At 42.1% G+C, this 17,535-nt stretch overlaps 1 protein-coding gene across 1 annotated transcript in view; it reads left to right on the top strand.

Annotated features, from left to right (window-relative positions):
* Positions 1 to 17,535, top strand: part of SIPA1L1 (signal induced proliferation associated 1 like 1) — an 831,778-nt gene that overhangs the window by 508,576 nt on the left and 305,667 nt on the right. Inside the window, exon 8 of the mRNA XM_053697769.1 lies at positions 8,440 to 8,543. Within this exon, the coding sequence (XP_053553744.1) occupies positions 8,440 to 8,543 (104 nt within the window). The remainder of the gene's footprint in view (positions 1 to 8,439; positions 8,544 to 17,535) is intronic.

The following is a 17,535-nucleotide window of genomic DNA, read 5'->3' on the forward strand; positions in this document are numbered from 1 at the left end:
ATATAGCTCCTCCCCTCACTGCCATATCCAGTCATTCTCTTGCAACTCTCAACAAAGATGGAAGTAGTAAGAGGAGAGTGGTGTATTATAGTTAGTTTTTTAACTTCAATCAAAAGTTTGTTATTTTTAAATGGTACCGGAGTGTACTGTTTCATCTCAGGCAGCATTAGAAGAAGAATCTGCCTGTGATTTCTATGATCTTAGCAGAAGTAACTAAGATCCATTGCTGTTCTCACATATTCTGAGGAGTGAGGTAACTTCAGAGAGGGAATGGCGTGCAGGTTTTCCTGCAATAAGGTATGTGCAGTTAGTATTTTTCTAGGGATGGAATTTGCTAGAAAATGCTGCTGATACCGGATTAATGTAAGTTAAAGCCTAAATACAGTGATTTAATAGCGACTAGTATCAGGCTTGCTATCAGAGGTATATACTCTGATTAATGTGCAATATAAAACGTTTGCTGGCATGTTTAATCGTTTTTATATATGCTTTGGTGATAAAACTTATTGGGGCCTAGTTTTTTCCACATGGCTGGTTTGATTTTTGCCTAGAAACAGTTCCTCAGGCTTACCACTGTTACAATATGAGTGGGAAGGGCCTATTTTAGTGCTTTTCTGTGCAGCTAAAAATACTGACAGAGACATTCAGCTTCTTCCTGCATGATCCAGGACATCTCTGAAGGCTCAAAAGGCTTCAAAGTCGTGTTTGAGGAGGGTAACAATCACAGTAGACTGTGGCAGTTGTTGTGACTGTGTTTAATAAACGTTTTTGTCATTTATTATTCTGTTTTTGTTATTAAGGGGTTAATCATCCATTTGCAAGTGGGTGCAATGCTCTGCTGACTTGTTACATACACTGTAAAAATGTTGTTAGTGTAACTGCCTTTTTTCACTGTTATTTCAAATTTTGTCAAAAATTGTTTCTCTTAAAGGCACAGTAACGTTTTTTATATTGCTTGTTAACTTGCTTTAAAGTGTTTTCCAAGCTTGCTGGTCTCATTGCTAGTCTGTACAAACATGTCTGAAACAGAGGATACTTGTTCATTATGTTTAAAAGCCATGGTGGAGCCCCATAGGAGAATGTGTACTAAATGTATTGATTTCACCTTAAACAGTAAAGATCAGTCTTTATCTATAAAAGAATTGTCACCAGAGGGGTCTGTCGAGGGGGAAGTTATGCCGACTAACTCTCCCCACGTGTCGAACCCTTCGCCCCCCGCTCAAGGGACGCACGCTAATATGGCGCCAAGTACATCAGGGACGCCCATAGCGATTACTTTGCAGGACATGGCTGCAATCATGAATAATACCCTGTCAGAGGTATTATCCAGATTGCCTGAATTGAGAGGCAAGCGCGATAGCTCTGGGGTTAGACTGGGGTTAGACGAGATACAGAGCGCGTAGATGCTGTAAGAGCCATGTCTGATACTGCGTCACAATATGCAGAACCTGAGGACGGAGAGCTTCAGTCTGTGGGTGACGTCTCTGAATCGGGGAGACCTGATTCAGAGATTTCTAATTTTAAATTTAAGCTTGAGAACCTCCGTACATTGCTTGGGGAGGTATTAGCTGCTCTGAATGACTGTGACACAATTGCAGTGCCAGAGAAATTGTGTAGGCTGGATAAATACTATGCAGTGCCGGTGAGTACTGATGTTTTTCCAATACCTAAAAGGCTTACAGAAATTATTAGTAAGGAGTGGGATAGGCCCGGTGTGCCCTTTTCCCCACCTCCTATATTTAGAAAAATGTTTCCAATAGATGCCACTACACGGGACTTATGGCAGACAGTCCCTAAGGTGGAGGGAGCAGTTTCTACTTTAGCAAAGCGTACCACTATCCCGGTTGAGGACAGTTGTGCTTTTTCAGATCCAATGGATAAAAAAATTAGAGGGTTACCTTAAGAAAATGTTTATTCAACAAGGTTTTATTTTACAGCCCCTTGCATGCATTGCGCCTGTCACTGCTGCGGCGGCATTCTGGTTTGAGACCCTGGAAGAAGCCATCCATACAGCTCCATTGACTAAAATTGTTGACAAGCTTAGAACTCTTAAGCTAGCTAACTCATTTGTTTCTGATGCCATTGTTCATTTGACTAAACTAACGGCTAAGAATTCCGGATTCGCCATCCAGGCGCGTAGGGCGCTATGGCTCAAATCCTTGTCAGCTGATCTGACTTCAAAGTCTAAATTACTCAACATTCCTTTCAAGGGGCAGACCTTATTCGGGCCTGGTTTGAAAGAAATTATTGCTGACATTACTGGAGGTAAGGGTCATACCCATCCTCAGGACAGGGCCAAATCAAAGGCCAAACAGTCTAATTTTCGTGCCTTTCGAAATTTCAAGGCAGGTGCAGCATCAACTTCCTCTGCTTCAAAACAAGAGGGAACTTTTGCTCAATCCCAGCAGGCATGGAAACCTAACCAGTCCTGGAACAAGGACAAGCAGGCCAGAAAGCCTGCTGCTGCCTCTAAGACAGCATGAAGGAGCGGCCCTCTATCCGACAACGGATCTAGTAGGGGGCAGACTCTCTCTCTTCGCCCAGGTGTGGGCAAGAGATGTTCAGGATCCCTGGGCGTTGGAGATCATATCTCAGGGATATCTTCTGGACTTCAAAGCTTCTCCTCCACAAGGGAGATTTCACCTTTCAAGATTATCTGCAAACCAGATAAAGAAAGAAGCATTCCTAAGCTGCGTACAAGATCTCCTTGTAATGGGAGTGATCCATCCAGTTCCGCGGGCGGAACAAGGACAGGGGTTTTATTCAAATCTGTTTGTGGTTCCCAAAAAAGAGGGAACCTTCAGACCAATTTTGGATTTAAAGATCCTAATCAAGTTCCGTCATTCAAGATGGAAACTATTCGAACCATTTTACCCATGATCCAAGAGGGTCAGTACATGACCACAGTGGACTTAAAGGATGCCTACCTTCACATTCCGATTCACAAGAATCATCATCAGTTCCTGAGGTTTGCCTTTCTTGACAGCCATTACCAATTTGTAGCTCTTCCATTCGGGTTGGCTACAGCCCCAAGAATTTTTACAAAGGTTCTGGGCTCACTTCTGGCGGTCCTAAGACCGCAAGGCATAGCGGTGGCTCCTTACCTGGACGATATCCTGATACAGGCGTCAAGCTTTCAAATTGCCAAATCTCATACAGAGATAGTTCTGGCATTCCTGAGGTCGCATGGGTGGAAAGTGAACGAAGAAAAGAGTTCTCTATCTCCTCTCACAAGGGTTTCCTTCCTGACGGAGTCCAGGTTATCAAAACTTCTAAATGCTTGCCGTGTTCTTCACTCCATTCCGTGCCCCACGGTGGCTCAGTGCATGGAAGTAATCGGCTTAATGGTAGCGGCGATGGACATAGTGCCATTCGCGCGCCAGCATCTCAGACCGCTGCAATTATGCATGCTCAGTCAGTGGAATGGGGATTACACAGATTTGTCCCCTCTACTAAATCTGGATCAGGAAACCAGAGATTCTCTTCTCTGGTGGTTATCTCGGGCCCATCTGTCCAAGGGTATGACCTTTCGCAGACCAGATTGGACAATTGTAACAACAGATGCCAGCCTTCTAGGTTGGGGTGCAGTCTGGAACTCCCTGAAGGCTCAGGGTTCATGGACTCAGGAGGAGAAACTCCTCCCAATAAATATTCTGGAGTTAAGAGCAATATTGAATGCTCTTCTGGCTTGGCCTCAGCTAGCAACACTGAGGTTCATCAGATTTCAGTCGGACAACATCACGACTGTGGCTTACATCAACCATCAAGGGGGAACCAGGAGTTCCCTAGCGATGTCAGAAGTCTCCAAGATAATTCGCTGGGCAGAGACTCACTCTTGCCACCTGTCAGCGATCCATATCCCAGGTGTAGAGAACTGGGAGGCGGATTTTCTAAGTCGTCAGACTTTTCATCCGGGGGAATGGGAACTCCATCCGGAGGTGTTTGCTCAATTGGTTCTCCGTTGGGGCAAACCAGAATTGGATCTCATAGCGTCTCGCCAGAACGCCAAGCTTCCTTGTTACGGATCCAGGTCCAGGGACCCAGAAGCGGCACTGATAGATGCTCTAGCAGCGCCTTGGTTCTTCAACCTGGCTTATGTGTTTCCACCGTTTCCTCTGCTCCCTCGTCTGATTGCCAAAATCAAACAGGAAAGAGCATCAGTGATATTGATAGCGCCTGCGTGGCCACGCCGGACCTGGTATGCAGACCTAGTGGACATGTCATCCTTTCCACCATGGACTCTGCCTCTGAGACAAGACCTTCTCATACAAGGTCCTTTCAATCATCCGAATCTACTTTCTCTGAGACTGACTGCATGGAGATTGAACGCTTGATCCTGTCAAAGCGTGGCTTCTCCGAGTCAGTAATTGATACCTTAATACAGGCACGAAAGCCTGTCACCAGGAAAATTTACCACAAGATATGGCGTAAATATCTTCATTGGTGTGAATCCAAGAATTACTCATGGAGTAGGGTTAGGATTCCTAGGATATTGTCCTTCCTCCAAGAGGGTTTGGACAAAGGATTATCAGCTAGTTCTTTAAAGGGACAGATTTCTGCTCTGTCTATTCTTTTACACAAGCGTCTGGCAGAAGTTCCAGACGTTCAGGCTTTAGTTAGAATTAAGCCTGTGTTAAAACCTGTTGCCCCTCCATGGAGCTTAAACTTGGTTCTTAAAGTTCTTCAAGGGGTTCTGTTTGAACCCCTTCATTCTATTGATATCAAACATCATGGAAAGTTCTTTTTCTGATGGCTATTTCCTCGGCTCGAAGAGTCTCAGAGTTATCTGCCTTACATTGTGATTCTCCTTATCTGATCTTTCATTCAGATAAAGTTGTTCTGCGTACAAAACCTGGGTTTTTACCTAAGGTGGTTTCTAACAAGAATATCAATCAAGAGATTGTTGTTCCATCATTATGTCCTAATCCTTCTTCAAAGAAGCAACGTTTTTTGCATAATCTAGACGTAGTCCGTGCCTTGAAGTTTTACTTACAGGCTACTAAAGATTTTCGCCAAACATCTAACCTGTTTGTTGTTTACTCTGGACAGAGGAGAGGTCAGAAGGCCTTGGCAACCTCTTTCTTTTTGGCTTCGGAGTATAATCCGTTTAGCCTATGAGACTGCTGGACAGCAGCCTCCTGAAAGGATTACAGCTCATTCTACTAGAGCTGTGGCTTCCACCTGGGCCTTTAAAAATGAGGCCTCTGTTGAACAGATTTACAAGGCTGCAAATTTTCCAAATTTGATACTTTTGCTTCTTCGGAGGCTGTTTTTGGGGGAAAGGTTCTACAGGCAGTGGTTCCTTCCGTTTAAGTTCCTGCCTTGTCCCTCCCATCATCCGTGTACTTTAGCTTTGGTATTGGTATCCCACAAGTAATGGATGATCCGTGGACTGGATACACTTAACAAGAGAAAACTTAATTTATGCTTACCTGATAAATTTATTTCTCTTGTAGTGTATCCAGTCCACGGCCCGCCCTGTCCTTTTCAGGCAGGTCTAAATTTTAATTAAACTACAGTCACCACTGCACCCTATGGTTTCTCCTTTCTCGGCTTGTTTCGGTCAAATGACTGGATATGGCAGTGAGGGGAGGAGCTATATAGCAGCTCTGCTGTGGGTGATCCTCTTGCAACTTCCTGTTGGGAAGGAGAATGTCCCACAAGTAATGGATGATCCGTGGACTGGATACACTACAAGAGAAATTTATCAGGTAAGCATAAATTATGTTTTTGCATCTCCTAAGGATATGGGCTGGTGTTTGCGAATGGATTGTAGTAATGTAGAGCATGTAATTTTAAACAACTTTCTAATTTATTCTATTATTATTATTTTTTTTCTCTTGGTTTCTTTTGTTTAAAAACATGGGCATAAGTTTTATAGCCAGCCCATTTCTGGTGCTCTATATATGTTATCCATTTGCAAGAGCACTAGAGGGCAGCACTGTTTCCTGCCACATAGGGCTCTAGATGCCTTCCTAGGTATCTCTTCAACAAAGAATATTATTGGAATGAAGCAAATTTGATAATAAAAGTAAATTGGAAACTATTTTTTTAACTGGTTGCTCTGTCTGAACCACAAAAGAAATGTTTTGGGGTTTCATATGCCTTTAATTGAATAAGCAGCAGTGCACTACTGGGAGCTAGCTAAACACATCAGGAAGCCAATTACAAGTCACATGTGTGCAACCACCAATCAGCAGCTAGCTCCCAGCTCCTAAGCCTACCTAGGTATGCATTTTAACACAGGATACCAAGAGAACAAAGCAAATTAGATAAGAGGTAAATTAAAAAGGTGTTAAATTGTAAGCTTTATCTGAATCATGAAAGAAAATGTTGGGTGGTATGTCCCTTTAAATTAACTCATTTATGCAATATTCCATCTGTTGTTAAGGCAACATTCTACCAACTTTATTATTGAGTTCAGTTAAAGGCAAGGTGAGGTGGTTTATGAACGTGTGTTATGTGGGGCATGTTAAATCCTTTCATTAAAATTCAGATAAGTCTGACATGATCCTTCTGCAGTAAAACTGTGCTATGTTTAATCCTGTTGACTTGCTGTAAGATATAGTCCTTTCCTTCAAAAGACTTCATTTTTCATGTACTGAACCCAAACTGGGTATATGTTCCATCTATTCTATGTTGTGGACAATTATAGATAAGCTTTTGCACTTATCAAGAAAATCACTACGTATGATGTTTTAGGGTCAGGGTATAGAAAGCCTGTAGGATGCACTCTACACAGTTTGCAGAAGTAAATTTGTTTTAACTCCCGATAATTACATTTTAATGGAGATATTAGTTTTGATTTTAATGTATTTTGTAAATACATATCACGTTTTGTCCTCTTATCTTTGTAGAGAAGAATAAGTTACAAATGGGAATTGTTTTTCTTGTGTCCTTGTCCATCTCACTTGCTTTGCACTTGTCGTTTTGGGTTCCTTTGCTTTGCACGTGCCGTTTTGGGTTCCTTTGCTTTGCACGTGCCGTTTTGGGTTCCTTTGCTTTGCACGTGCCGTTTTGGGCTCCTTTGCTTCGCATGTGCCGTTTTGGGCTTCTTTGCTTTGCACGTGCCGTTTTGGGCTTCTTTGCTTTGCACGTGCCGTTTTGGGCTTCTTTGCTTTGCACGTGCCGTTTTGGGCTTCTTTGCTTTGCACGTGCCGTTTTGGGCTTCTTTGCTTTGCTCGTGCCGTTTTTGACTTCTTTGCTTCGCACGTGCCGTTTTGGGCGCCGTAGCTTTGCACGTGCCGTTTTGGGCTCCGTAGCTTTGCACGTGCCGTTTTAGGCTCCGTTGCTTCGCACATGCCGGTTTGGGCTCCGTTGCTTCGCACGTGCCGGTTTGGGCTCCGTTGCTTCGCACGTGCCGGTTTGGGCTCCGTTGCTTCGCACGTGCCGGTTTGGGCTCCGTTGCTTCGCACGTGCCGTTTTGGGCTCCGTTGCTTCGCACGTGCCGTTTTGGGCTCCGTTGCTTCGCACGTGCCGTTTTGGGCTCCGTAGCTTCGCACGTGCCGTTTTGGGCTCCGTAGCTTCGCACGTGCCGTTTTGGGCTCCGTAGCTTCGCACGTGCCGTTTTGGGTTCTGAAGTGACATACTTTTGAGACTTTTAATCTCCCCTGTCCACACAAACATTTTTTTAGCTTGTAATATCCAAGTAGTTTTCATTATTAACACATTTTACCTGTGCTTTTAATTAATTTTGCTTATTTCATTATTTTCCTGTTTCAGGATCTACTAAATGATGATCTAATTTTTTTATATTATCACCTAATCCGTAAATGAACTGTCAAATGCAAAAAGGAAATGAATAAAATAATTAGAGCTGGTTATTTTTGGATTACGGATCTTAGCTGAATATGGGATTTAACATCCACTTCAAGGGACATATTTTTCTTTTATGATTCAGAAAGAGCATGTAATTTTAAACAACTTTCCTATTTGCTTCTATTATCTAGTTTCTTTTGCTCTCTTGGTATCATTTGTTGAAAAGGATACCTAGGTAGGCTCACTAACTGCTGATTGGTGGCTGCACATTTATGCCTAGAGGTTATTGGCTTGCCAATGCATTCAGCTTTCTCCCATTAGCACATTGCTGCTTCTTAATCAAAGGATACCAATAAAAATGAATCAAATGAGATAATAGAAGTAAGTTGGAAATCTATGCTCTATCTGAATCATGAAAGAATAATTTTGTGTTTTCCGTCCCTTAAAGTCCCACTCAACAACTGATTGCATTGCAGCTCCCAAGCAGAACACCTGAGAGACACTCTTTACATTTTTTTGTTTTTGTTTTGAAAGTTAAACTCACAGAGCATCATTTATTCTAAAATATTGAGATGTATAATAGAATTTATACCCTGTACAGATTCACACATTCAGATTTGAATGTACTGATTTTTTTTGTACATTTATATATTGCAAATTTTGTTTCTTTTTTTTTTACAGCGGATTCTACTGGTACTCATTCTCTGTATACTACCTACAAAGATTATGAGATTATGTTCCATGTCTCTACAATGTTGCCGTATACACCAAACAACAAACAACAGGTAAGAGATATTTACTCTTTAGTAAAAAAACATAAATAAGAGGAGAAATGAGCATTATCTGGCTCAGACAGAACCAAGCATCCAAACATTTAATAAATATTTATTTTACTGATGTTATAGTGTCTTACACTACTTCCTATATATAGTCTATGAACAGTAGTGCTAATGTAATATACTTCTGTATTAAAGGGACATTCAAAATTGAAATACACTTCTATAAATTACATATATTGGCAAAAAAAAATTTAGTAAAAATGTTGACTAATTATTTTTCTCTGCACGTGAATCAAAACGAAATATTCTCTGTGCACCCGCATTGTAAATACTGCGGTTGCTCAGAAAGCCAGTGGGGCTTGTATCATGTCGGCAATTATGTAAATTGAGTCATTACAAGATGATATAATCACCTTAAGCTCTATGAGCAAGTGCAGTGTTTAAAATGCTGGTGCATGGAGAATACCTAAGTATACTTTTGAAATAGTTACTATACTATAGTTAATATTCTTTTCCGAGTTCTCTGTAGCTTGTTCTTGGAGAGGCGCACCAGTGTGCACGAATGTATCAAAAAATTGCACGTATTAATTTTCACTGTTTGGAAGGTGAGCTGGGGCGAATTATGATGAATTTCTCCACACAAAGAAAGGAAGTTCTCCTGATATATTATTTCAAACCCGTGTTTCTTCAAGTAATCTATTACATTTGTGTTTTTTATGGGGCAAATTTGCACATTAATTTTGGTGAGACTATTGTGTGTTGCCACAATACATTTTTTAATTTAACCCCTTAATGACCACAATGTACCCTGTATTTCACTGGTCGTTAAGGGTTTTTTCAGGACATAATAGCACAAGTCTAGCAAGAACACGCTATTAATGCCCTCCCGCCAGAAGGCTTTGTGGAATAGAGCAGTCGCAACGCTGGTGGCAAGACCGCACTATAAAACAATCAAGTCCCAGAAAAAGGCCAGCGACATACAGGGTACGTCGCTGGTCCTTAAGGGGATAAGTTTGTTATAGTAATGACCCTTTACAACCATAACACATTCAAATTTTTAAAGAATTTTCGTTCTTTGTGGGGCATTCTATATTTGGTATATGTATCAAATAGACCTGCTATATGAAGAACGTACTCCATCAGAAATAGATGTGAACAAGACATGATGATTTCTAATACGGTTCTCCTAAGTACCTGGGAGAACTACAATGCGCATATTTGTAGGAGAACTTTGCCTTCTCCAAAGGTGGAAAAAGGATAAATTGATCACTGGGCAGACTAAAACTGACCTTGGCAAACGCAAATGAAGTAAGAGGAATGTACAGTTTGACTTGCCCAGTTTTAGCCAAGATTTGCATTAATAAATCAGAGGATTCAGTTGTATGCAGGCTTATAGGCATCATTTTAGGAGAATTACTTTGTTAAATCCTGCTCTTTGTGTACAAAAGTATTACAAATGGTATAAAACTACCTTTAGGTTGCATGTATAAGCTGTATTACGACATATACAATATTTTATGTCATTAATGCAATATTTACACTTGGTCCCATTTTACATATGCAAATATACAAATATTCTAAAATCCAAACATTTTCTGGTCCCAAGCAGTTTGTGTTTTGTACCTGTACTATTAAAGGGATACTAAGCCATATTTTTTTCTTTCATGATTCAGATAGAGCAGCAATTTTAAGCAAGTTTCTAATTTACTCAAATTTTTCTTCATTCTCTTGGTATCTTTATTTGAAAAAGCAAGAATGAAAGCTTTGGAGCCAGCCCATTTTTGGTACAGCACCCTGGATATTGATTGCTGATTGGTGGCTACAGTTAGCTATCCATTCAGCAGGTGCTGAACCTAAAATGGACCGACTCCAAAGCATTCATTCCTGCTTTTTCAAATAAAGATACCAAGAGAACGAAGAGAAAATGATAATAGGAATAAATTAGAAAGTTGTTTATAATTGCATACTCTATCCAAATCATGAAAGAAAAAACTTTGGGTTTAGTATTCCTTTAATCAGCTAAATTCAGGAATTGCCATGCTTTGTTCCCATTGGAGTGTGAAAGGGAATGTTTAACTATAAGAATTCATTCTATTTTACCTTAGTAGTTATAAATCTGCAGCAGTGTTTGTTACAGCAATGTTTTTTTTTTATGTTCTTGGAACGTTCTTGAGTGGAACAGTGCTTTTATAAACAAATTACAGTCTTATTTAATGAATAAAAGCCGGTCACTTTTAACAGAAATTCATCCTGTTTCATTTACAGTTATATTTAATAAACAACTTAAGTCATTGACTAAACCACTTAAAGAACATAGTCATTGACTCATCTTAACAGATTTGACTTGAGAGATCTCTTCAGCTCTGTGCTTACATGGGGCATTTGTAGCCCTCCTATGAAGGGACATTAAACCATAGTTATAAGCTTCTCAGAATATATATAAATCCAGCAAACTCTCTGCTGTTGGCTTGATCTGCCAAACAACACAAAAGCCAGCATTTGCTTAGATGTACACACAGCTAGCTATTTTAAATTTAAAAATAAGGATATCGTTTGGATTAATGGTCATAGGTTCTGGACCGCTAACCTACAGCCATGCATGCTACCTTCTAACCAAGCACACTGTAATGCAAACAAAAGTGACACAGCCATTTATAATTATTCCTAGGCAAATACAAAACATGGAAATGGTCTGCACTCAAACCGGAGTGGGTACCGATGCCACTGGCAAAACTCTGAGCTATGAGTGTTCACTGTGCTCTCACAGACAACTGGATTTGCACGCAGTGATTCAGGCAGTTAACCCAAACCGTAGTGGGTAGCGATGCCACTGGCAAAACTCTGAGCTATGAGTGTTCACTGTGCTCTCACAGACAACTGGATTTGCACGCAGTGATTCAGGCAGTTAACCCAAACCGTAGTGGGTACCGATGCCACTGGCAAAACTCTGAGCTATGAGTATTCACTGTGCTCTCACAGACAACTGGATTTGCACGCAGTGATTCAGGCAGTTAACCCAAACCGTAGTGGGTAGCGATGCCACTGGCAAAACTCTGAGCTATGAGTGTTTACTGTGCTCTCACAGACAACTGGATTTGCACGCAGTAATTCAGGCAGTTAACCCAAGCCAAACCTGTTTGGGGTTATTTATGTGTGATTTTCCTATTATTTCCTAAGTTTTCCTATTGATCTTTGTACCCAGGCTTAATCCCCAGCAACTGTAAGAGCAATCAAACTGCAGAACTCTTTAATTTCATACAGATGGTGAGAGCCCACAATCCATTACTCCTGGGAATTACTCTTTCTCACCATTAGGAGGAGGCAAAGATTTTCAAACCCTAAGAACTCTATGAAAACCCTCCCACCTCAGAGGTACCTCAGTCTTTACTTTGCCTCGGCTGGAGGTGGTCGAATAATGAAGTTGTGCATTTGATTTTTCAGAGAGAAGGGTCTGTATTGAGGCCCAGTTTCCCACTTGTCAGAGGGAAGTATATAAGGTATATAAGGTATGATTTGTGGCTCTTTTTTTGCCTCATGGGAAATCTGTCACAGACCCTCCACAATTGGTCGCAGTGACTTGTCTTTTGTCTCCTATTATGGATCTACAATATGCTCCTATTCCATAACCTCTGCTGATATGTTTTAGTACTGGTTTGGCTTTCTTCTTCCTGTTTGCTGGTAGATGAGATTAAATGTCTATTGGAAAGTATCTTTATTTCTCCAACATAGGTGTGTCCGGTCCACGGCGTCATCCTTACTTGTGGGATATTCTCTTCCCCAACAGGAAATGGCAAAGAGCCCAGCAAAGCTGGTCACATGATCCCTCCTAGGCTCCGCCTTCCCCAGTCATTCTCTTTGCCGTTGTACAGGCAACATCTCCACGGAGATGGCTTAGAGTTTTTTAGTGTTTAACTGTAGTTTTTATTATTCAATCAAGAGTTTGTTATTTTAAAATAGTGCTGGTATGTACTATTTACTCTGAAACAGAAAAGAGATGAAGATTTCTGTTTGTAAGAGGAAAATGATTTTAGCAACCGTTACTAAAATCGATGGCTGTTCCACACAGGACTGTTGAGAGGAATTAACTTCAGTTGGGGGAACAGTGAGCAGACTTTTGCTGCTTGAGGTATGACACATTCTAACAAGACGATGTAATGCTGGAAGCTGTCATTTTCCCTATGGGATCCGGTAAGCCATTTTATTACAGACAGTAAATAAGGGCTTCACAAGGGCTTTTTAAGACTGTAGACATTTTCTGGGCTAAATCGATTTATATATAAACATATTTTATACTCCATAGCCTTGAGGAATTATTTTAATCTTGGGAATTTTGTAAAATAACCGGCAGGCACTGTATTGGACACCTTATTCTCTAGGGGCTTTCCCTAATCATAGGCAGAGTCTCATTTTCGCGCCTGTATTGCGCACTTGTTTTTGAGAAGCATGACATGCAGATGCATGTGTGAGGAGCTCTGATACATAGAAAAGACTTTCTGAAGGCGTCATTTGGTATCGTATTCCCCTTTGGGCTTGGTTGGGTCTCAGCAAAGCAGATACCAGGGACTGTAAAGGGGTTAAATATAAAAACGGCTCCGGTTCCGGGTTAAAGCTTCCAAATTTGGTGTGCAATACTTTTAAGGCTTTAAGACACTGTGGTGAAATTTTGGTGAATTTTGAACAATTCCTTCATACTTTTTCGCAATTGCAGTAATAAAGTGTGTTCAGTTTAAAATTTAAAGTGACAGTAACGGTTTTATTTTAAAACGTTTTTTGTACTTTGTTATCAAGTTTATGCCTGTTTAACATGTCTGAACTGCCAGATAGACTGTGTTCTGAATGTGGGGAAGCCAAGGTCCCTTCTCATTTAAATAGATGTGATTTATGTGACACAAAATTTAGAGAAAATGATGCCCAAGATGATTCCTCAAGTGAGGGGAGTAAGCATGGTACTGCATCATCCCCTCCTTCGTCTACACCAGTCTTGCCCACACAAGAGGCCCCTAGTACATCTAGCGCGCCAATACTCCTTACTATGCAACAATTAACGGCTGTAATGGATAATTCTATCAAAAACATTTTAGCCAAAATGCCCACTTATCAGCGAAAGCGCGACTGCTCTGTTTTAGAAAATACTGAAGAGCATGAGGACGCTGATGATATTGTTTCTGAAGGGCCCCTACACCAGTCTGAGGGGGCCAGGGAGGTTTTGTCTGAGGGAGAAATTTCAGATTCAGGGAAAATTTCTCAACAAGCTGAACCTGATGTGATTACATTTAAATTTAAGTTGGAACATCTCCGCGCTCTGCTTAAGGAGGTGTTATCCACTCTGGATGATTGTGAGAATTTGGTCATCCCAGAGAAACTATGTAAAATGGTCAAGTTCCTAGAGGTCCCGGGGCCCCCCGAAGCTTTTCCTATACCCAAGCGGGTGGCGGACATTGTAAATAAAGAATGGGAAAGGCCCGGTATACCTTTCGTCCCTCCCCCCATATTTAAAAAATTGTTTCCTATGGTCGACCCCAGAAAGGACTTATGGCAGACAGTCCCCAAGGTCGAGGGGGCGGTTTCTACTCTAAACAAACGCACCACTATACCCATAGAAGATAGTTGTGCTTTCAAAGATCCTATGGATAAAAAATTAGAAGGTTTGCTTAAAAAGATGTTTGTTCAGCAAGGTTACCTTCTACAACCAATTTCATGCATTGTCCCTGTCACTACAGCCGCATGTTTCTGGTTCGATGAGCTAGAAAAGGCGATCACTAGTAATTCTCCTTCTTATGAGGAGATTATGGACAGAATCCGTGCTCTCAAATTGGCTAATTCTTTCACCCTAGACGCCATTTTGCAATTGGCTAGGTTAGCGGCGAAAAATTCTGGGTTTGCTATTGTGGCGCGCAGAGCGCTTTGGTTAAAATCTTGGTCAGCGGATGCGTCTTCCAAGAACAAATTGCTTAACATTCCTTTCAAGGGGAAAACGCTGTTTGGCCCTGACTTGAAAGAGATTATCTCTGATATCACTGGGGGCAAGGGCCACGCCCTTCCTCAGGATAGGTCTTTCAAGGCCAAAAATAAACCTAATTTTCGTCCCTTTCGTAGAAACGGACCAGCCCCAAGTGCTACGTCCTCTAAGCAAGAGGGTAATACTTCTCAAGCCAAGCCAGCCTGGAGACCAATGCAAGGCTGGAACAAGGGAAAGCAGGCCAAGAAACCTGCCACTGCTACCAAGACAGCATGAGATGTTGGCCCCCGATCCGGGACCGGATCTGGTGGGGGGCAGACTCTCTCTCTTCGCTCAGGCTTGGGCAAGAGATGTTCTGGATCCTTGGGCGCTAGAAATAGTCTCCCAAGGTTATCTTCTGGAATTCAAAGGGCTTCCCCCAAGGGGGAGGTTCCACAGGTCTCAATTGTCTTCAGACCACATAAAAAAACAGGCATTCTTACATTGTGTAGAAGACCTGTTAAAAATGGGAGTGATTCATCCTGTTCCATTAGGAGAACAAGGGATGGGGTTCTACTCCAATCTGTTCGTAGTTCCCAAAAAAGAGGGAACGTTCAGACCAATCTTAGATCTCAAGATCCTAAACAAGTTTCTCAAGGTTCCATCGTTCAAAATGGAAACCATTCGAACAATTCTTCCTTCCATCCAGGAAGGTCAATTCATGACCACGGTGGATTTAAAGGATGCGTATCTACATATTCCTATCCACAAGGAACATCATCGGTTCCTAAGGTTCGCATTCCTGGACAAGCATTACCAGTTTGTGGCACTTCCGTTCGGATTAGCCACTGCTCCAAGGATTTTCACAAAGGTACTAGGGTCCCTTCTAGCTGTGCTAAGACCAAGGGGCATTGCAGTAGTACCTTACTTGGACGACATTCTGATTCAAGCGTCGTCCCTTCCTCTAGCAAAGGCTCACACGGACATTGTCCTGGCCTTTCTCAGATCTCACGGATGGAAAGTGAACGTAGAAAAGAGTTCTCTATCTCCGCCAACGAGGGTTCCCTTCTTGGGAACAATAATAGACTCTTTGGAAATGAGGATTTTTCTGACAGAGGCCAGAAAAACAAAACTTCTAAACTCTTGTCAAATACTTCATTCCGTTCCTCTTCCTTCCATAGCGCAGTGCATGGAAGTAATAGGTTTGATGGTAGCGGCAATGGACATAGTTCCTTTTGCACGCATTCATCTAAGACCATTACAACTGTGCATGCTCAGTCAGTGGAATGGGGACTATACAGACTTGTCTCCGACGATACAAGTAAATTAGAGGACCAGAGATTCACTCCGTTGGTGGCTGTCCCTGGACAACCTGTCACAGGGGATGAGCTTCCGCAGACCAGAGTGGGTCATTGTCACGACCGACGCCAGTCTGATGGGCTGGGGCGCGGTCTGGGGACCCCTGAAAGCTCAGGGTCTTTGGTCTCGGGAAGAATCTCTTCTACCGATAAATATTCTGGAACTGAGAGCGATACTCAATGCTCTCAAGGCTTGGCCTCAGCTAGCAAAGGCCAAGTTCATACGGTTTCAATCAGACAACATGACGACTGTTGCGTACATCAACCATCAGGGGGGAACAAGGAGTTCCCTGGCGATGGAAGAAGTGACCAAAATCATTCAATGGGCGGAGACTCACTCCTGCCACTTGTCTGCAATCCACATCCCAGGAGTGGAAAATTGGGAAGCGGATTTTCTGAGTCGTCAGACATTTCATCCGGGGGAGTGGGAACTCCATCCGGAAATCTTTGCCCAAATTACTCAACTGTGGGGCATTCCAGACATGGATCTGATGGCCTCTCGTCAGAACTTCAAGGTTCCTTGCTACGGGTCCAGATCCAGGGATCCCAAGGCGACTCTAGTAGATGCACTAGTAGCACCTTGGACCTTCAAACTAGCTTATGTATTCCCGCCGTTTCCTCTCATCCCCAGGCTGGTAGCCAGGATCAATCAGGAGAGGGCATCGGTGATCTTGATAGCCCCTGCGTGGCCACGCAGGACTTGGTATGCAGACCTGGTGAATATGTCATCGGCTCCACCATGGAAGCTACCTTTGAGACGAGACGACCTTGTTCAAGGTCCGTTCGAACATCCGAATCTGGTCTCACTCTAACTGACTGCTTGGAGATTGAACGCTTGATCTTATCAAAGCGAGGGTTCTCAGATTCTGTTATTGATACTCTTGTTCAGGCCAGAAAGCCTGTAACTAGAAAAATTTACCACAAAATATGGAAAAAATATATCTGTTGGTGTGAATCTAAAGGATTCCCTTGGGACAAGGTAAAAATTCCTAAGATTCTATCCTTTCTTCAAGAAGGATTGGAGAAAGGATTATCTGCAAGTTCCTTGAAGGGACAGATTTCTGCCTTGTCTGTGTTACTTCACAAAAAGCTGGCAGCTGTGCCAGATGTTCAAGCCTTTGTTCAGGCTCTGGTTAGAATCAAGCCTGTTTACAAACCTTTGACTCCTCCTTGGAGTCTCAATTTAGTTCTTTCAGTTCTTCAGGGGGTTCCGTTTGAACCCTTACATTCCGTTGATATTAAGTTATTATCTTGGAAAGTTTTGTTTTTGGTTGCAATTTCTTCTGCTAGAAGAGTTTCAGAATTATCTGCTCTGCAGTGTTCTCCTCCTTATCTGGTGTTCCATGCAGATAAGGTGGTTTTACGTACTAAACCTGGTTTTCTTCCGAAAGTTGTTTCTAACAAAAACATTAACCAGGAGATAGTCGTGCCTTCTTTGTGTCCGAATCCAGTTTCAAAGAAGGAACGTTTGTTGCACAATTTGGATGTTGTTCGCGCTCTAAAATTCTATTTAGATGCTACAAAGGATTTTAGACAAACATCTTCCTTGTTTGTTGTTTATTCTGGTAAAAGGAGAGGTCAAAAAGCAACTTCTACCTCTCTCTCTTTTTGGATTAAAAGCATCATCAGATTGGCTTATGAGACTGCCGGACGGCAGCCTCCTGAAAGAATCACAGCTCATTCCACTAGGGCTGTGGCTTCC

The sequence above is a fragment of the Bombina bombina genome, chromosome 1, assembly GCF_027579735.1.
Source record: "Bombina bombina isolate aBomBom1 chromosome 1, aBomBom1.pri, whole genome shotgun sequence".
Lineage (NCBI taxonomy): Eukaryota > Metazoa > Chordata > Amphibia > Anura > Bombinatoridae > Bombina > Bombina bombina.